Raw genomic sequence first — 22,110 nt, forward strand, 5'->3', positions numbered from 1 at the left:
GTTTTGTGTTGTTTGTTTTAATGTTAACTATTGTATGTACTGTATATTTGCTAAATTGCAAATAATTCCTTATTAAATATTAACACCTTGTGATTGTGCTATACCGTAGTATATTGTCACTATGGTGTATTTTCGTCAAACGCTCACGTGCATCACTGTAAAGAATATACACATTTTCTAATGCTGGAAGGAAATGAGAGGAGACGTTCCAGTTTTAGAACACAAATACATCCATTTTAATTTGAGAAAATACAAAAAGAAACCATGTACAATTTATGTACAGACTTTTTGTACAAGACAGTATATTTATCCGCGGATTATATTTGACAGAGTCAGGTAGATCTACCCAGCACCATCAAATCCTCCATATATCCATCCAAACTAAGTAGACCATGTGCCAAAGAATCAGATATGAGACGTGTGAGAGCAATGTCCTGAATTCCACCCGAACTGATAGGCAGCCCACCCCACAAAATACTGCAAGTTTATTTTTTTCCTAAAAAAATCAACAAAGATTGCCACCTGCAATTTCAACGTGTTGTTAAGACTTAAATCCCCCCATAGTTTTATACATTTTATTACATCTAGTACATTTTCCAGCAAATAAGTTATTTTATCCATCCTTTACAGTAACAAAATAGATAAACAAAAATATGTAACATACTGTAACAGTGATGTGTGACGTTTCATAGTCCTGACTATCTTAAGTGGACTAAAACACTCCAGAGCCACATGAAACAGCATGGCCTGTGCTCTCTGTGCATCCTTCAGTCATTCAGACCTTCTACCACACAACAAACATGTTTTAACATCTCTCCCTGCAGTCTCCTAACAACAAGATAGGTACCTTCAGCTACAGACAGTACGACCAACACAGATGTATGATACTTTGATGAGCCCCATGTTCCTTCCTTTTCAATGCCACTTTTCGCTATAGTGGGTCTTGAAATGGGCCCTCCTCTTGACCTACAGCACTGCCTGGCACTATACTGGCATGGGGGCATTGATGGCTTGGATGTTCTCCACGCCAGTATAAATCACATACACATTTACTTCCCTTTCTGAGAAGAACTAACTCAATCCCTACTCATTCTGAGTTAGTGAGCCAGTGAATGACTGAATGATGCTTGTTCAACAACACTTCCCATGGCACTTCAAAACACTAACTTTAGAGGCGTACATTGCAAAGACGTGTACGAACATATTATATGGTATACAGCAGTACCATAGATTTGTGGAGTATTTGTGCCAAAAATAGATCAAGCTTAATGTAAGAACAGGTTTCAATCCAGTGTATTTTCCAGTTTGAGTCAAAACAGTCACACAAATTGTGGGTACAAGTATTGAAAATAAAAAAACATTCAGATATAATGAAATGCACTGGTAGACTATTCTGTAAGTATGCATCTGTTTGGGTTGTGATTGGTACCATTTGATTTCTGAGTAAAGTGATAGTTATTTAAGTACCTCTGAATAAAAAATAAAACTGTAAACAAATAATGCAAATTAGTTTCAAACAATCCATGGATATTACTATGGTGACATAAATGACGAGAGCTGACAAAACGGAATGTAAACCCTGATAAAGAAACTATTTTAACATGAAAACCAATTAAGTATGTTCTCCCTGTACTGTGATAAGCTTTGCTGAACTGGTACCAGCTTATGTCTGCACCTCTGTGATGGTTCATATAACCAGGTCCTGTTAAACCTGCTCAAGTCAAGTTTACATTTTTTTCCATTTATGACAAAACAATAAGTTTGTCCTTCGTCAATAGTATGTGTTATGAATCAAGTCATTGTCAGTGTCAAATATTAATTCCTTGTTTTTCAGGCCAGCGAGTATATTATTAACAACCCAATTATATATACATTTTTACTCACATACTTTCTGAAAATAATTATACTTGCTACAAAGTGTGACAACAATGTAAGCACAAAAGCTTCAGAAGTTCACGTCAGGACAAAATGTTTATGAGCAGTCGCACCACACCCAATAGACAGACAGAAAGCTCGGGACATTTTGCTTCAGAAAAATCTATATAATGGCTGAATATACACAACATATTGAGACACAAATATATGTCTTTTTTTTGTCAAGAATGACAGGTCTTTAGAAAGACATTATCTTAGTCTATAATATCATGGCTATCTGTTCAATGCAAACAACCTGATGATGTTCTAACTATCTGTCACATAGTTAGAAACGCACATTCATGAAGAATGACATTATACACCCACAAAACAATACTTCAATGTATCTCTCCTTACTAAGAGACCTAATTTAGGTCAATCATTGATAGTAGAGGTCACCCAGTTTTACTCTCAGAACAGAACGAATGCCTAAATGCCCCAGATCGGGGCTTCATGCACCTTTCCGATTGGCTCACTGTCTGGGTATTATTTACACCCAGTGATTGTTTACGTCACATTTATGTTTGTCTCAGACAACAATATTTGTATTTGCTTACAGATGAAAATGAGCAGTACAATAAAGTTTATCAATACAGCTACAGAGATCCTTCAACTAAGCCCATTTACGTTTTGAGGAGCACTCAACAGTTGATACAGAAGCTCAGAGTTAGATTTATGTTATCTCCTATACAATATTGACTTAGGGCTCTCATTAGATTTATGTTATCTCCTATACAATATTGACTTAGGGCTCTCATTAGATTTATGTTATCTCCTATACAATATTGACTTAGGGCTCTCATTAGATTTATGTTATCTCCTATACAATATTGACTTAGGGCTCTCATTAGATTTATGTTATCTCCTATACAATATTGACTTAGGGCTCTCATTAGATTTATGTTATCTCCTATACAATATTGACTTAGGGCTCTCATTAGATTTATGTTATCTCCTATACAATATTGACTTAGGGCTCTCATTAGATTTATGTTATCTCTTCTACAATATTGACTTAGGGCTCTCATTAGATTTATGTTATCTCCTATACAATATTGACTTAGGGCTCTCATTAGATTTATGTTATCTCCTATACAATATTGACTTAGGGCTCTCATTAGATTTATGTTATCTCTTCTACAATATTGACTTAGGACTCTAGTCAATCTGTATCACTGAAGTGTTACAGATTGTGCGATAGAAATGTAAATGTAATTTCCGATTGAGTCGACATATGCAGTGGTGTAAAGTACTTAAGGACAAATACTTTGAAGTACTACTTAAGTAGTTTTTTTTCTGTATTTTACTATTCATATTTTTGACAATTCACACTCTTATCAAGAGAACATCCCTGGTCATGCCTCTGATTTTGCGGACTCACTAAACACAAACATACTTAGTTTGTAAATTATGCCTGAGTGTTGGAGTGTGTCACTGGCTATCCATAAATAAATAAAAAACAAGAAAATGCTGCCTGGTTTGCTTAATATAAGGAATTTGAAATGATTTATACTTTCAAATATATATATTTAAAACCAAATACTTTTAGACTTTTACTAGAGTAGTATTTCACTGGGTGACTCACTTTTACTTGAGTAATTTTCTATTAATATATCTTTAATTTCACTCAAGTATGACAATAAGTACTTGGTCCACCACTGGACATATGCAGCGTTTATCGTGAATGCAGTCTCTGCTAAACATTGCCTTTACATTTCAATCAAACTGTAATGTTGAACTTCTGCGATATGGATTGAATAGCGCCCTTAATCCCTATACTTTATCAGGGATAAGAGAGGGGACTTCTACTCTTCCTCAATGATGCATTTCTAATTATAAGCATTTCAGAATTGATATGAATAATGTTGGTATGATTATGTTAAATACAGTGATTCATTTAGAAATAAAATAATCTGATGTAATTATAGGCCTAATAATAATAATGGATTGCTTTCACAAAGTGTTTCTCACTACGTCATGTGTAAAAATAAGTACAACATGATTATGCTCAGATAAATATAAAATAATCATATTTGTATGTATAAAGTATCTAGGTTAAGAATTTAGTTGGCTCATCTGTGGCACCATACCCTCTCCTCCCCAAGGCTGCAGCTCTGTCTGGGTTGCTCTGGATCAAAAACAAAATAGAAACGGTCCATTTTTAACACGCACTGTCTTGTGCCTTGACCAGAATGACATGAAGAACACAGGCAGTATTCTCCAGCGTTCTTCATCGTCATCAGTGGCAAAACTATGATTGAGCTTTTCCCTTAATGTTTACCAACAGTGTTTAGAGGTGTCATGATGACATCAGGATTGGCAGGGGAGAACATCCAAGCTCTTTGCTGCCTCTGTTACCAACCCTGTGCCAGGCAGTGGTGGAGCTGGTCAAAGGAGGACCCACTGATGCCCATTTTACGCAATATGTGGCATTGTTTCTCCGAATTTCTCAACAGACAAAAAAATATTGAAATGATATGCTTATTCTTTTGTTATTAAATAGATTTCGGCTTAAATGCTTCCCTTACATTTTTAGGGCACACAGCTAATGTTTGTTCACAGTTATTCAGCTCAATCATAGATGGTGTATTATTGGTGATGTGACTGGGCATGATGGTGAGCATAGAAAAGTGTTTGCTTAGTTCATTAGTTGATTGGCAACCCCCAGACAGAGCTAGTTCCTATTCGTCATTCATGTTTGAAGCCTTGATCCCACATGCTGCTCCCTCAGAGGCTGAACCTCCATCACATACACACTGATGGAGAGATGACGACACTAACACTAACCCAGATGTTCCACCAATGTTTTTGTTGAGGGGACACATTGCTGCCACGTACAGTACACACATGCCATATGCAAGATGTGTACAAGGCTGTCCTTTCACTCAATTAACGTGTTCACAAGGGACGAGACAAAGTTGTCCATTCACCTCTTTCATGTTTACACATAAGGGATAGGACAAAGTTGTCCTTCGTCCCCTTTCATGTTTACACAAGGGATGGGACAAGTTGTCCTTCGTCCCCTTTCATGCTTACACATAAGGGATAGGACAAGGTTGTCCTTCGTCCCCTTTCATGTGTTCAGGTTAAGTTGATCATCTGCGCTGTATTGTTATAAAAGGGCTCAGGCACCATGCGATGATAGGAGCTTGAAACACGGTCAAAGACATCATTATGATCCATAGCCATTGTGATATCCCCAGAACAGATGTAGGTACAGTGTAGCTATATACGGTCAACCAGCTTATCCCAGAACTATCTCTTACAGTACTCTGAGTCTCAAGACAACTGATTTACAATATGATCTCATTCTACAGGACTCGAATGCATTCATTCAGATGATTACTCAACAGCATGTTGACATACAGTAGCATACCCTAGACAGTGATGTAATGGATGTGTACACCTCTTCAAATGACAAAGTGAATCGACAACCAAAAAGTTCACATTTCTGTGATGGGTGTTGTTTTGGGGAGATGTCAATGTTTCCCGTCGTCGTGTTGCAAAATAACGTGATCAGTTTTAGTGCAAATAGAACAGAAACAGACACTGTGTATAAGTGGTCAGCCCCAATGGCGTTTTGGGGAGATGTGGTGAACGATGAGTGAACTGCCGTGACCCTCATCCTCCAACAACAAGTAGTAACCTCAAAATACAGTAGCCATGGAGTCTGGTCACACGAAGAGGTGATGAACGATTGCAAATAATTACAGGAAGTACTTAATCTTCTCTCTTCAACTCTTCAAATAATTTCAAAAAGTGCTAAGGGGGAGGGGGTGTACAATCCTCATTAGATTGTCATTATGTACATCTCTATGGAAGATTGATAAATGAAACATGAAGAGCATGGAAGTAACATTACAGGTATACACATAGGAGGCCCCTTCCAGTTGTGGTGTTTATGTCAAACCCTTGATCTGTAGAATGAGTGGGGACCAATTCATCATCATCATCATCCCTGTTCGCCATCTCTTATCTCCTTTCGTAAGAGCGTCCAGAATTCTCACGAGTCATCAAGCGGGCCTGGTTTTCAGCATTCATCTTCAACTTCTCTGATTGGTGGTATCAGACTGCTAGTGGATTTGTATTGGTTGACTTGGTTGGCCATGCTCATGGGCTTGATCTGAATGTTCCGTGGGTAGGCATTTTCTGGTTCATCTGTAAACCATTTCCTTTCTGCGGAGGGATGGGGCAGAAACAAAGTGTTAGTGTTGAATAATCCATACGGTGTCATGTCATATATTCCTGTCTCAGTTTAAGTAGCCGCCTTATATAGCATGAGGGATCATAGGTTTCAAGTCAGGTACTTCATTTCGTTCCAGGTAAAGTTATTTCCACTTTGGAGTGTGTGCATGTGGGTCTGTGTGAATGTAAGTGTGTGTGTGTTTCAGTCAACTTAGTGCTCAGGCAAGTGTGTTACAGCACAAGTGTTTGATGTTTTGAAACTATGCCTGAGGTGAAGCAAGATGTCTATCGCCTGAAACCACCACAGAGTTATGAGTTCGAAACATGTCAATTTGAGGAGGTTTCAAGCCTACTCTACGAGAGGTATGATCTTTAGGTCATCAAATGTCTACAGTTCATGTTTGTATTATATAGTGTGCGATATGCAACACTCTGTGGCTCCAGTTGATAGTGTTATACAGAATCCGGATTACAACATATTTCTATCACTTGAACAACATCTGATCACATCACAAACAGGAAAGAATATGTGCAAACACACAAACCTCTGACAATGCAATTTGCCTCAAGTTGAAATAAAACAAACAAAAAAACCTGATAAATAATATGTATGGTATGTATGGTATGTATGGTATGTATGGTATGTATGGTACAGAATAGAGGCTCTGTCAGAAGAAAACAAAGAAACAGCATAATCAGGTGAATTAGGGTGTGAAGGAGAAAAAACAGAAAGGCAGAAAGAGCCAATGCAGAGATGGTCCTGGGCATGACAGGGAGAGGGCAGAGGCAGAGGCAGCCATTTTGCTTTCCATTTGTCCAAAAGCAAAACTTAAACTGAGGCATGATGACTTATCCTTACAGGAAAATAACAGAAAGACTATAAATCCTCCGCTTGTCATAACAATTGCCACAGGGACAAAGTTATGATTAGAACCCCACGTAAAGGTTGCTATTGTAATAGTAGGACATGCAGAATCGTTAACTTGCATACCTTGGCTCATTCTATTCATCCTTGTTGCACTTCAGAAAGAGAAGTAGGTAATCTAAGTAAGTGAGGTATTACAGTCTATACAATGCAAATAACACGTCTCAAACACAATCACTGACCTGACTAGATCTCTTGCTGTTCTCTACAGTATGTAAACACTGAAAACTATGGCTATTTTCTAACGTAATCAAGGCCTCATTGACAAAATGTAAAATGCTATTTCAGTTTACGTCCTAAATTGACCCCAACCCTACTTGTCAGATGTTCCCTTAGCCCTGTTTATGTTTCTAGATACTGAACACCTACACTTTGCCTCCCGATGACACCATGTTTGAGAAGCATTGAAGGCAAATGCTAAGGGACATTTAAAATGACACTAAGACATTTCAATTGGTCTGTTGTCTTTAAGCTTAAGAATGGACATTGATAAATGATCTATCACTGTTTAGGGAGTACTTAGTAGCATGATGTCTTTTCTTACCAACAAAATCATATTCTCTGGGTAATTTTACAATTATTACTTCCTTATCATTTAATATAACTTAAATGATATATTATATTATGCAAAACAGATCCAAATTTAAAACAGAACTAAAAAAAGGACTAGGGACATGCCATGTCTCAGAACATACACAATAACCAGATAGATGTCAACACAGATGGTTTAATGACGTTTATCATTCATGGACAATCATCTGGAACATCAGCTTCTCTGGTCAAAAAGTGGTCATGTTGGGTAAAATGTTTAGTCTACGTAAATCATGTTACATTCAATCCATAACCATGGCATGCTGTAGGTACGTACACTAACAAATAAGCAGGCCAATATGAGTCAAAGTAAAAACATACTGTACAGTGCATTCAGAAAATATTCAGACCTCTTCACTTTTCCACATTCTGTTATGTTACAGCCTTACTCTAAAATGGATCAAATCAAATCCTCAATCTACACATAATACCCCATAATGACAAAGCCAAAACATGTTTGTATCATTTTTTGCAAATGTATTAAATATTAATAATAGAAATACCTTATTTACATAAGTATTCAGACCCTTTGCTATGAGACTCGAAGTTGAGCTCAGCTCAGCTGTTTCCATGGCTCATCCGTGAGATGTTTCTAGAACTTGAATGGAGTCCACCTGTTATAAATTCAATTGATTGGACATGATTTGGAAAAGAACACACTTGTCTATATAAGATCCCACAGTTGACAGTGCCTGTCAGAGCAAAAACCAAGATCTAAGAAATTGTTCGTAGAGCTCAGAGACAGGACTGTGTCGAGGCACAAATCTGGGGAAGGATTCCAAAAAATGTCTACAGCATTGAAGGTCCAAGAACACAGTGGCCTCCATCATTCTTAAAAGGAAGAAGTTTGGAACAACCAAGACTCTTCCTGGCCAGACGGAAGCCACTCCTCAGTAAACGGCACATGACAGCCCACTTGGAGTGTGCCAAAAGGGCACCTAAAGGACACTCAGACCATCAAAAACAAGATTCTCTGGTCTGATGAAACCAAGATTGAACTCTTTGCCTGAATGCCAAGCATCATGTCTGGAGGAAACCTGGCACCATCCCTATGGTGAAGCATGGTGGTGACAGCATCATGCTGTTGGGATGTTTTTCAGCAGCACGAACTGGGAGACTAGTCAGGATCGAGGGAAAGATGAACGGAGCAAAGTACAGAGAGAGATCCTTGATGAAAAGCTCCTCCAGAGCGCTCAGGACCCCAGACTGGAGTGAAGGTTCACCTTCCAACAGAACACACAGCCAAGACAACGCGGGGGTGGCTTCGGGACAAGTCTCTGAATGTCCTTGAGTGGCCCAGCCAGAGCCCAGACTTGAACCCAATCGAACATCTCTGGAGAGACCTGAAAATAGCTGTGCAGCAGCACTCCCCATTCAACCTAACAGAGCTTGAGAGGATCTACTGAGAAGAATGGGAGAAACTCCCCAAATACAGGTGTGGCAAGCTTGTAGCATCATACCCAAGAAGACTAGAGGCTGTAATCACTGCCAAAGGTGCTTCAACAAAGTACTGAGTAAAGGGTCTGAATATGTATGTAAATGTAATATTTCAGTTTTGTGTTTTTTTTTTATTAGCAAAATGTCTAAACAACCAGTTTTTGGTTTGTAATTATGGGGTAGTGTGTGTAGATTGATGAGGGGGAAAAAAACAATTAAATTAATTTTAGAATAAGGCTGTAACGTAACAAAATGTGGAAAAAGTTTAAGGAGTGTGAATACTTTCCCGAGTGCACTGTACTGTGTCTTATCGAGACAAAATGCCTGCCACGCCCGTCACCGGCCTGGTACAAAGACAACATATGATTGTTATAGAAAGACCTACGTTCCTTGTCATCTTTCGGTGATATTTTGCGTTTCAATGAGGTCGAAGGAAATTTTTAAGACAGTTTGTCGGTGAAAACAATGCACATCAAAGTTTCCCCTTAGTTCCATTGATTAGATCATGGTACAGTAGCTATGGAGGCAGGCAGAGATGTCAGAGCAAGGACCACATGCTGATGGTTATGGAGCAAACATTGCACAAACATGACGTTGACATTGAGCACAAAATCTCAGAAACAAAACCCAAACCCCAATAAACATACAGACAGAGATAACTGACCCAAACAGTGACACACACACACCTTTTGGCCACAACTCTACATAGACACAACACCCACAGGAAACTTTTGGGAACACATACTACACAGACACACACTGTACTACACAGACACACACTACACACTACACACACACACACACACACACACACACACACACACACACACACACACACACACACACACACACACACACACACACACACACACACACACACACACACACACACACACACCTCCTCCACCTACTTCTGTTTGTGGCCAGCCTCCCGAGCCTTGCTGCTGCGGTTCTGGCGGTTGGTGGTGGGGATGGAGTGGACGGACGAGCTCTTTTTGCTGGAGGAATGGGAGGAGTGGGAGCTGTGGGAAAGGCTGGTCCGAGACTGGCCCGCGTTGTGGTCAAACTGCATCAGACAGAAGATCAGGTCTGTGGGGACCAACTCAAACTCATACGGAGGGTTGGTAATCACATACCTGTATAAAGGAAAGGATAGGAGTTGGTAGAAAACAGAACAATACTGATTAGTCAATGTATAATTAAGCAATAAGGCCAGGGGGGGGGGGGGGGGGGTGTATATGGCCAATATACCACGGCTAAGGGCTGTTCTTAGGCTCAACGTAATGCAGAGTGCCTGAATACAGCCCTTGGCCATGGTACAGTGCATTCAGAAAGTATTCAGATACCTTGACGTTTTCCACATTTTGTTACGTTACAGCCTTATTCTAAAATGTATTAAATCAATCTTTTTGCTCATCAATCTATACACAAATGCCAAAGAAAAAACATTATTTTAAACATTTTTGCATATTTAGCGATTACAGCCTCGAGTCTTCTTGGGTATGACACTACAAGCTTGGCACACCTGTATTTGTGGAGTTTCTCCCATTCTTCTCTGGAGATCCTCTCAAACTCTGTCAAGTTGGATGGGGAGCGTCGCTGCACAGCTATTTTTAGGTCTCTCCAGAGATGTTCGATCGGGTCGAAGTCCAGGCTCTGGCTGGGCCACTCAAGGACATTCAAAGACTCCTGCCACTCCTACGTTGTCTTTGCTGTGTGCTTAGAGTTGTTTTCCTGTTGGAAGGTGAACCTTCGCCCCAGTCTGAGGTCCTGAGAACTCTGGAGCAGGTTTTATCAAGGATCTCTCTGTACTTTGTTCCGTTCATCTTTCCCTCGATCCTGACTAGTCTCCCAGTACCTGTTGATGAAAACATCCCCACAGCAAGAAGCTGCCACCACCATGCTTCACGGTACGGATGGTGCCAGGTTTCCTCCAGACGTGACGCTTGGCATTCAGGCCAAAGAGTTCAATTTTGATTTCATCAGACCAGAGAATCTTGTTTCTCATGGTCTTGAGAGTCCTTTAGGTGCCTTTTGGCAAATTCCAAGCGGGCTGTCATGTGCCTTTTACTGAGGAGTGGGTTCCGTCTGGCCACTCTACCATAAAGGCCTGATTGGTGGAGTGCTGCAAAGATGGTTGTCCTTCTGGAAGGTTCTCCCATCTCCACAAAGGTACTCTGGAGCTCTGTCAGAGTGACCAGCGGGTTCTTATCACCTCCCTGACCAAGGCCCTTCTCCCCCGATTGCTCAGTTTGGCCGGGTGGCCAGCTCTAGGAAGAGTCTTGGTGGTTCCAAACTTCTTCCATTTAAGAATGATGGAGGCCACTGTGTTCTTGGGGACCTTCAATGCTGCAGAAATGTTTTGGTACCCTTCTCCAGATCTGTGCCTCGACACAATCCTGTCTCGGAGCTCTACGGACAATTCCTTCGACCTCATGGCTTGGTTTTTGCTCTGACATGCACTGTCAACTGTAGGACCTTATATAGACAGGTGTGTGCCTTTCCACAGGTGGACTCCAATCAAGTTGTAGAAACATCTCAAGGATGATCAATGGAAACAGGATGAACCTGAGCTCAATTTCAAGAATCATAGCAAAGGGTCTGAATATTTATGTAAATTAGATGTTTTTATTTTTAATACATTTGCAAAACGTTATAAAAAACAGTTTTCACTTCGTCATTATGGGGTATTATGTGTAGATTGATGAGGGAGATGTTTTATTTCATAATTGTTAGACTAAGGCTGTAACGTAACAACATGTGGTGAAGGGGTCTGAAGACTTCCTGAATGTGCTGTACATTGGCCATATATCACAAACCCCCGAGGTGCCTTATTACTATTATAAACTGCTTACCAACGTAATTAGAGCAGTAAAGAAAACCTTTTGTCATACAGCCAATCAGCATTCAGGGCTCGAACCACTCAGTTTATCAAAACAAATACATCACAGAAAGCTAATGGGGCGTGGTTGAAAACGAATCAGTTACAAGATTTCAAAGCAGATTTATTTCTAATAAAAATGTTTCTGTGTTAAGAGGCATGAAGTCGAAATGCATCTAGTTTGTAGAGTTATCTAATCACATAAGTGTCTACGATAAACAGTATAATATAATCACAGAACTGCTAATATTATAATGGGAAACAGCTGATGTTGTTACACCTTGACAAGTGAGACAGGTGGATGGAACACTGACTGTCTCACCGTTTGGTACACTGACTAGGTGTGGCAAGGTGAGCGTCTCTCAATCTGTAGATTCCGAAGCACAACATGTTGTATGTCTTCAACGCTTTACAGAACAAATCTCCATAGCAACCACCATCCTGGAAAACAACAAATGGCAAATCAAAAACAACGTCAGGGTGTGTTGGCTTATAAAGTGCAATCATTTGTCTAAATTACAAAATAATCCACGTTTTTTAAAATGTCAAACTGCAGTGCCCTGGATACATCCTGCTGTATGTTTTGGGGAAAGAGACCTTCTTCATCCCAGAACACACACACAGCAATGCTGGGACGAAGCATTTAGCTTACGTTGGTAATTTTAGGTGATTTGGCTACTCAACATTCCTGTAGATTGTTCTAGAACCATTATTTGGTCAACAGTAATAGCCTATGCATTATGGTGATTCCTGCTCTGCAAGTATATGCCTGTCACCGTTTCGCTGTCGACAGCTGACTCTCCTTCCCTCTCCCCACTGTGTGCATGGAGGAGGGAGAGACGCATTCTGACAAGCACAAGCATATGGCCGTTGCTCAAAATCCTATTGTAGGAAAAAGACAGTTTTCAAAGTAACTACTGTTGTTCTAGTTACAGAGAGGATAATCATATCATGTATTTCTCACCTCTCAACATTGAGTTCATGGCACCACTTTACAACGGGAGTAGGCTTTAGTGTAGTAAGGTTTTGTTGCATCGCGGGCCGGAGAGCGTCATTTGCAGTGAATAGGCCTGTATCCTAGCGCTGGAAAGTATTTAAAGGACATGAGCCTAATAATTCTAGCTAAGGGTTTTGAGTTCCCACTTCCTCGGGTGGTGTATAATACAGCCTATAGGTCAATAAGCATAAAGACGTCGGGAAATTCTCTGAAGAGACTAAATGAAATCTGATCATTCTGGAGGTTGCACATCAAAATATCAATCATGCATTTCCTGGATATGTTAGATGAAATAGCTGACTTTTTGAATCATAGGCTACCATCTCAGCTGTCTTATTTGAATCATAGGCTACCATCTCAGCTGTCTTATTTGAATCATAGGCTACCATCTCAGCTGTCTTATTTGAATCATAGGCTACCATCTCAGCTGTCTTATTTGAATCATAGGCTACCATCTCAGCTGTCTTATTTGAATCATAGGCTACCATCTCAGCTGTCTTATTTGAATCATAGGCTACCATCTCAGCTGTCTTATTTGAATCATAGGCTACCATCTCAGCTGTCTTATTTGAATCATAGGCTACCATCTCAGCTGTCTTATTTGGCACTGGAAAAAAACTATTTTTGAGCCCTGCTGCTTGTAAAGTAACTGTCCATAGAATAAAATAAATGATGTATTTGTTGTTATCGAGCAAAACAGTTACATTTATCGCGATATTACTTTTTGTCCATATCGCCCAGCTCTAGCACCTCTCCCCAAAAGCATTTATTATGATTTATCTCTGATTTATTGTTATAGCAAAAAATGTGTCAATTTACCGCAATATGGATTTTTTTCCATATCACCCAGCTCTAACATACACACACTCCAGAACCCTCCTTCCTCCTCCTAAGCAGAGCACCCTTTGCGTGTTCTCTGTTCTTCACTTTGTATTAAGTGCCGCAAGGAGCCAAGCAGGCGGGATGGGTGCTGCTGTCGAGTGCCAAAACCTGTCAGCTCCATTTAAACATTCGCTTACCCCCAAGTCGGCAAAGGGCCCATCGTACAGGGCCAGTTGGGCAACACGACACCTGTCTCGGTTGGCCAGTGTCTGTGGCGTGCTGTAGCCCCCTTGCAGGGCGTTCTCCTCAGCCAGTAGAGCCTCTAGCTCTGGGGTGGCTCCCCCAGTCACCAGCGTCCGGATCAGGGTGAGGATATTATCGTTGAAGTATGTCTGCAGAGATAAAAGGATGTGAGATCCGTAAGTAAGGAGACACCATTAGAGCCACAACGGTAGAGGATATGTGGCGGACAGAGAACGGGGGAGAGGGGAGAGATGGAGAAGGGGGAGATAAGGGGGAAGGGATGGAGAAGGGGGGATGAGAGGGAAGAGGGGAGAGATTGGATGGGTGAAGGGGGAGAGATGGAGAAGGGGGAGAGGGGAGAGATGGGGTGTGTGAAGAGGGGAGAGATGGAGACGGGGAGAGATGGGGAAGAAGGAAGAGAAGGGGGAGAGGGGAGAAATGGTGTGGGGAAGAGGGGAGAGATTGGATGGGTGAAGGGGGGAGAGAAGGAGAAGGGGGAGAGGAGAGAGATGGAGAAGGGGGAGAGATGGGGTGGGGAGAGGGGAGAGATGGGGTGGGGAAGAGGGGAGAGATGGGATGGGGAAGGGGGAGAGATGGAGAAGGGGAGAGATGGGGTGGGGAAGAGGGGAGAGATTGGGTTGGTGAAGGGGGGAGAGATGGGGAGAGGGGAGAGATGGGGTGGGTGAAGAGGGGAGAGATGGGATGGGAAAGAGGGGTGAGATGGAGAAGGGGGAGAGGGGAGAGATGGAGAAGGGGGAGAGGGGAGAGATGGGATGGGTGAAGTGGGGAGAGATGGGATGGGGAAGATGGGAGAGATGGGATGGGGAAGAGGTGAGAAATGGAGAAGGGGAGAGGGGGGATAAGGGGGAAGAGGGGAGAGATTGGATGGGTGAAGGGGGGAGAGATGGAGAAGGGGGAGAGGGGAGAGATGGGGTGTGTGAAGAGGGGAGAGATGGAGAGATGGGGAAGAAGGAAGAGAAGGGGGAGAGGGGAGAAATGGGGTGGGGAAGAGGGGAGAGATTGGATGGGTGAAGGGGGGAGAGAAGGAGAAGGGGGAGAGGAGAGAGATGGAGAAGGGGGAGAGATGGGGTGGGGAGAGGGGAGAGATGGGGTGGGGAAGAGGGGAGAGATTGGATGGGTGAAGAGGAGAGAGATGGGATGGTGAAGAGGGGAGAGATGGGATGGGGAAGGGGGAGAGATGGAGAAGGGGAGAGATGGGGTGGGGAAGAGGGGAGAGATTGGATTGGTGAAGGGGGGAGAGATGGGGAGAGGGGAGAGATGGGGTGGGTGAAGAGGGGAGAGATGGGATGGGAAATAGGGGAGAGATGGAGAAGGGGGAGAGGGGAGAGATGGAGAAGGGGGAGAGGGGAGAGATGGGATGGGTGAAGTGGGGAGAGATGGGATGGGGAAGATGGGAGAGATGGGATGGGGAAGAGGTGAGAAATGGAGAAGGGGAGAGATGGGATGAGGAAGAGGGGGAAGAGGGGAGAGATGGAGAATGGAAAAAGGGGAGAGATGGAGAAGGGGAGAGATGGGATAGGTGAAGAGGGGGGAGATGGGGAAGAGGGGAGAGATGGAGAAGGTGAAAAGGGGGGAGATGGAGAAGGGGAGAGATGGGATAGGTGAAGAGGGGGGAGATGGGGAAGAGGGGAGAGATGGAGAAGGGGAAAAGGGGGGAGATGGAGAAGGGGAGAGATGGGATAGGTGAAGAGGGGGGAGATGGGGAAGAGGGGAGAGATGGAGAAGGGGAAAAGGGGGGAGATGGAGAAGGGGAGAGATGGGATAGGTGAAGAGGGGGGAGATGGGGAAGAGGGGAGAGATGGAGAAGGGGAAAAGGGGGGAGATGGGGAAGGGGAGAGATGGGATAGGTGAAGAGGGGGGAGATGGGGAAGAGGGGAGAGATGGAGAAGGGGATAGGTGAAGAGGGGGGGAGATGGGGAAGAGGGGAGAGATGGAGAAGGGGAAAGGGGGAGAGATGGAGAAGGGGAAAGGGGGAGAGATGGAGAAGGGGAAAGGGGGAGAGATGGAGAAGGGGAAAGGGGGAGAGATGGAGAAGGGGAAAGGGGAGAGATGGAGAAGGGGAAAAGGGGGGAGAAGTGGAAAAGGGGAGAGATGATGAAGGGGAAAAGGGAGAGATGGAGAAGGGGAAAAGGGGGGAGAAGTGGAAAAGGGGAGAGATGGTGAAGGGGAAAAGGGGGGAGAAGTAGAAAAGGGGAGAGATGGGATAGGTGAAGAGGGGGGAGATGGGAAAGAGGGGAGAGAGAGGGAAAGAGAGAGAGAGAGGGTGGAAAGGGAAAGGGGTATACCAAGTCAGTTGTACAACTGAGTGCCTTCAACTGAAATGTGTCTTCCGCATTTAACCCAACCCCTCTGAATCAGAGAGGTGGGTGGGTGGGAGAGAGAGAGCGAGAGCGAGAGACATCACAGAACATGTGGTAGTGAGCTCCTCTCTCTCTCATTGTTGAAAGATGAAAGTGTTTTTTTGGACCTTGATGGCCCACCTTTGCATGTCAAATGTGCCATTAGAGGGAACCTCAGCACTTACCTTGTTAAAAGATCTAATAAGCTCCTTGAAAGTTTGTTTGGTGACACTTTATATGAGGAGTGGTGGCAACAACTTCCCTTTTGATGTCATTGGAGCTGGCAGCGCTGTCTGATCAATGTGGCATTTCATTTACCAACTTCTGCCTACTCCGTAATGCTGCTGCGCTGAGCAGAGCATCTTATCTGACGCATCCATATCCGTTAAGTCTAACCCTTTACTTAACTCTGAGAGGCTGTGTCTGTCTGTGTGTCTGTCTGTGTGTCTGCGTGTCTGTCTGTATGTGTGTCTGCGTGCGTGTCTGTCTGTATGCGTGTCTGCGTGCGCGTCCGCATGTGTGTCTGTCTGTGTGTCTGTGTGTGTGTCTGTCTGTCTGTGTGTCTGTCTGTCTGTCTGTCTGTCTGTCTGTGTGTCTGTCTGTCTGTCTGTCTGTCTGTCTGTCTGTCTGTCTGTCTCTCTGTGTGTGTGTGTGTGTGTGACTGCAAGTTTGCTTCCAAAAAGTGCATTATATCTGCAGTGTTTTGAAATGCATCTTTGCTACGTTTCACACTTATTTAAACCAAAAGCATCTTCAATTCAACAGCCAGCTTTAGAGACAGCAGACATGGGTGCAGGTGAGTAGACACTACCAAGTATACACTACCAAGTATACACTACCAAGTATACAGTACATAGTATACAGTACTTAGTATACAGTACATAGTATGCAGTACTTAGTATACAGTACATAGTATACAGTACATAGTATACAGTACATAGTTATACAGTACTTAGTTACAACCTTTAAACTACTTAGTTTAAAGACCGTATGCACGTCTTACAGTAAACCCACTATCTGTGCCTTGTCTTGTGGTTGCTGACATCTTGTACGCAACACTGGACTGACTCCTAACTGACTGTGTTCAAACCAATCAATTTAGCCCTTGACTGCTGCATGTTGCAACTGCAACAATATGCAACTTTTACCCTCTAAAAATGCTGCTTCACCCTACGGCATTAACAGCCACTAGCCTATGTAATTAAAATAGGGATTAAAATATGGATAGAAAATATTTATAAATATGGATGAAATATAGACTGTTCACAAAAAAGATAATTTTGTGTGATAAACTTCTACCTAGTACATGTCGAACTAAAGTAACATGTCAGACTACCTAGTAACATGTCGGACTACCTAGTACATGTCGAACTAAAGTAACATGTCAGACTACCTAGTAACATGTCGGACTACCTAGTAACATGTCAGACTACCTAGTAACATGTCGGACTACCTAGTACATGTCGAACTAAAGTAACATGTCAGACTACCTAGTAACATGTCGGACTACCTAGTAACATGTCAGACTACCTAGTAACATGTCAGACTACCTAGTAACATGTCGGACTACCTAGTAACATGTCAGACTACCTAGTAACATGTCGGATTACCTAGTAACATGTCAGACTACCTAGTAACATGTCGGACTACCTAGTAACATGTCGGACTACCTAGTAACATGTCGGACTACCTAGTAACATGTCAGACTACCTAGTAACATGTCAGACTACCTAGCAACATGTCGGACTACCTAGTAACATGTCAGACTACCTAGTAACATGTCGGACTACCTAGTAACATGTCAAACTACCTAGTAACATGTCAGACTACCTAGTAACATGTCGGACTACCTAGTAACATGTCAGACTACCTAGTAACATGTCAGACTACCTAGCAACATGTTGGACTACCTAGTAACATGTCGGACTACCTAGTAACATGTCAGACTACCTAGTAACATGTCAGACTACCTAGTAACATGTCAGACTACCTAGTAACATGTCAGACTACCTAGTAACATGTCAGACTACCTAGTAACATGTCAGACTACCTAGTAACATGTCGGACTAAATAAAATGAAAAAAGTGCCAAAAAAGTCAAGTGCATACTAAGAACTGTGTAAATTGAGTAGCGTATACTTAGTAATGTCTACTCACTGCACTCATGAGAGAGTCCAGCACGCTGACAGCGAAGGCTGTTCCACAGGCGAAGGGCTGCGTCAGGTACAGCTCTGTGTCCGGGTCGTCGTCATCATCTTGGTCCAAGAACTGAACGTTGGAGTCGTTCACTGAGAGAAGGGAGACCCAAAACAGAGTCAGAGCGAGACAGAGGCCAAGGAGGGCACAGCACGCCAACACACCTGAGGACTTGAGAAGTAGAGAATCGCTGGGTGACATAGCTAGGGCAGGGGTTCCCAAACTTTTTTTGTTGGTGGTTTTGAGTCAATATGAACCTATATTCCTTTTTACTTGACTTACGACTCCAAGTCTTAGGCCCTGACCCAAACAGAATCATTCACTTTATTGGCTCCTTCAAAGACTCAATAGCATATATTCTCAACTGTCTCATGTCTTTAGGTATAGAAAAGGTAGTGATGTCTGAACCAAAGCGTTATGGATTTGGCATTCATTGTAGATGCACAGTACAATCCGTCATCAACAAACCATTTCTGCAGTTTTGAATCACATTCAAGACATGGGTTTTACCTAGGTGTGTGAAGCACACCTCGTTCCACCATATTGTGCATGTTGAGGTGAGAAGATCATGCATGTAATGTAACATGCATTCTGGAGCTTCGTTGATATCTCAGATAAGAACTGAAAGTCAAATGATTATTTAAAACAACAATAAAAACATATATAAAGCTGTGGGGTAAATTCACATAGGCACAGCCTGCTTTTAAAGATCACAGTTATACTACATTCTGAACTGTTAAGGATGAAACAAGTTCAAATCATAAAGGGCTAGGGTTGAAAAGTCTCTATGTTCTGTCTAGAATACTGCTAACCAGAGGAAAAAATATAAAAACAAACTTCTTTAAAACCATTTGTAAAGATGCCTTTCCCTAATAGAACAGACTTTAGCCTCAGATGTGAGGATCTGCTTGCTAGTGCCAGTGGACAAGAGCCTGAGATCCAACTGTATTTGAAAAGCGCTTGACAACACAAGCCTTTCTTTGACCCCTTCAACATGAAGGCTTGAGGTCTGAAAGAAAGAAAAAAAGACCCCCCCCCCCCCGCCACAAAAATACACAAAAACACAACAACAACAACTAAAATGCTTAAAGGGAACATTTGAGCTGTTGTACGTTTTTTCCCAATCTGATTTCTTCCCAGGCTTCCTCTGTGCTGCGGAGGAACAGACATGTCAGTCAACCAGACAAGCGGGCTGATGATGCAAACAGGCCCAGGCTAAGGAGACTGAACCGGGGGGTAGTGGGGTGTAGAGTCTGGTGGTCGGGGGTGGTGGGTGTGATATGAAAACAGCCATAAGGACAGACCGAGCAACTATCCAAGTGCAAGAGCGATGCTTTGAGAAAAGAATGCATGGAAAAAAATAAAAGCACCACAGAAAAATAACTTTCAATAAAAAAAGGGCAAAACGAGACAGTCAATGTTCCACCAGAAACAGAGAACAGAAAATGTCATTGTGTTCAAAGTGAAGCCATGGGAGCAGTCAGTGAGGGCCTCGGCTGTAGCCTGATAGATCAAGACAAGTGGATGAAGAAAGGAGAGACAGTGAGAGGGAGAGAGAATAGCTTTGGCAATGTAAACATATGTTTCCCATGCCAATAAAGACCCTTAAATTGAAATTGAATTGAGAATGTGAGAGAGTTAGAGAGAAAGAAAGAAAGAGAGTAAGTGAGAGGTGAGAGAGAGTGTGAGCGAGAGAGGTGACAGGCAGACAGGCAGACAGACAGAACTAAAGATCGGACGGCAGCGAGCAGAGGACAAAGGCCTGGCTTACCCAGCTCAGTTATCATTTGTATGTTGATTCCAAGTTTTTTTTCCTGACTGAATGAAACCAAAGGCAGTATTTTGCCAGGTTTAGCTAACGACAGTAGGACAGTGTGGAGCAGAGGGGGGAGAGATAGGGTCATTATTGGAACAGCTTCAAAGAGCAGAGAAAAAGAAACGCAGCCTGAGACCAGTCATCAGGATTAGACAGACTGAAACTGGTGTAGGTAAAGGTAGCCATGACATGCAACTACAGCACAAGAGAGGGACAGATGTGGCTGAACCACTAAAACATTAAAACACAAAGGGGTTACAGATATACAATATTGTATACATAAACTGACTTTACGTGACGTTGTCCATTTGACTGGACTATGGTAAAGTAAAGTGACAACATTGACACTACAACTACAGTGTATAGTTCCACAGAGACGGATATTTACTGCTTTACCTCCTCTCTACGTCCAGGGAGGAGGACAACGTTAGTGATGATAATATTATCTACTTAATAGCCAGGGCCTGACAAAATCTGCAGGAGAAATGAATCGAAATCAAACATAGAAGAAATGATATTAAATCAAGCATACTGTAGCTGGGGAATTTATTGAAATCAAATACAGCAAGACAAAAACAAACAGCTACACTTGATTTGTTGATTACATATGTAGTTGATTACATATGTAGTTGAATACATATGTAGTACTCAAGAACATAGAGAGAGAGAGAGAGGCAAAACAATGTCCATACAGCTTCCTGTCCCTGTGTCTCTCCCCGTCTCTGTCTCTCTCCGTCTCTGTCTCTCCCCGTCTCTGTCTCTCCCCGTCTCTGTCTCTCCCCGTCTGTGTCTCTCCCCGTCTCTGTCTGTGTCTCTCCCCGTCTCTGTCTGTGTCTCTCCCCGTCTCTGTCTGTGTCTCCCAACCTCTGTCTGTGTCTCCCCGTCTCTGTCTGTGTCTCTCCCCGTCTCTGTCTGTGTCTCTCCCCGTCTCTGTCTGTGTCTCTCCCCGTCTCTGTCTGTGTCTCTCCCCGTCTCTGTCTGTGTCTCCCCGTCTCTGTCTGTGTCTCCCCGTCTCTGTCTGTGTCAGAGGGGATAGAGTGGTGGGTCTCTAGTGCTTTAGTCAGAGGGGATAGAGTGGTGGGTCTCTAGTGCTTTAGTCAGAGGGGATAGAGTGGTGGGTCTCTAGTGCTTTAGTCAGAGGGGATAGAGTGGTGGGTCTCTAGTGCTTTAGTCAGAGGGGATAGAGTGGTGGGTCTCTAGTGCTTTAGTCAGAGGGGATAGAGTGGTGGGTCTCTAGTGCTTTAGTCAGAGGGGATAGAGTGGTGGGTCTCTAGTGCTTTAGTCAGAGGGGATAGTGGTTCTAGCGAACCTGGTCTCTAGTCATTTAGAATCCCTCAGAGACGTGAAACTTTCATGAGTCCCCTGGACCACAGAGAATATTAGAGAATATAGCCAGCACCATTGTTATTATTAAATGGACCCATTTTGCTACTGTGGCACTTTTTTTTTAGCTTCCTCTCACTCTCATTTGACTCTCTCCCTCCCTCTCAATCAGGCAGTTAATGGACTAATGGTACATAGACAAAATGAGTGTTCTGACTTTGTAATGAGACATCTCAGCTAGAGCTTCCACAAAGAGAGGGACATTTGAAATGACCACAATTGCTCAGCTTTGCATTTAGCTCCACACAAATCTCAGGCCAAAGTCACTAATCATTAGCATCAATATATCGCTAAAATTAGTCATCACAGCCATAGAACATTTTGAGTTTCGCCAACTACCCTCCACATTGGCACAAAACGT

At 42.8% G+C, this 22,110-nt stretch overlaps 1 protein-coding gene across 9 annotated transcripts in view; it reads right to left on the reverse strand.

Moving 5' to 3' along the window:
* Positions 1–209: 209 nt before the first annotated feature.
* The window catches only part of LOC109890060 (calcium-activated potassium channel subunit alpha-1), a 310,642-nt gene continuing 288,741 nt past the window's right edge, over positions 210–22,110 (reverse strand). For 3 of the 9 annotated variants that reach the window (XM_031823764.1, XM_031823763.1, XM_031823760.1), the window contains 6 exons: positions 18,512–18,642; positions 13,950–14,144; positions 12,256–12,374; positions 9,964–10,188; positions 7,091–7,119; positions 210–6,090 (listed from right to left, as the gene is read on the reverse strand). In XM_031823764.1, coding sequence (XP_031679624.1) covers positions 5,945–6,090; positions 7,091–7,119; positions 9,964–10,188; positions 12,256–12,374; positions 13,950–14,144; positions 18,512–18,642 — 845 coding nt within the window. In that variant the 3' untranslated portion in view covers positions 210–5,944. Of the gene's footprint in view, positions 6,091–7,090; positions 7,120–9,963; positions 10,189–12,255; positions 12,375–13,949; positions 14,145–18,511; positions 18,643–20,321; positions 20,406–22,110 lie in introns of all 9 variants that reach the window. The other 6 variants (XM_031823759.1, XM_031823758.1, XM_031823766.1 and 3 more) reach the window with 3 other exon arrangements.

This window comes from Oncorhynchus kisutch, linkage group LG4, assembly GCF_002021735.2.
Source record: "Oncorhynchus kisutch isolate 150728-3 linkage group LG4, Okis_V2, whole genome shotgun sequence".
NCBI classification, from domain to species: Eukaryota; Metazoa; Chordata; class Actinopteri; order Salmoniformes; family Salmonidae; genus Oncorhynchus; species Oncorhynchus kisutch.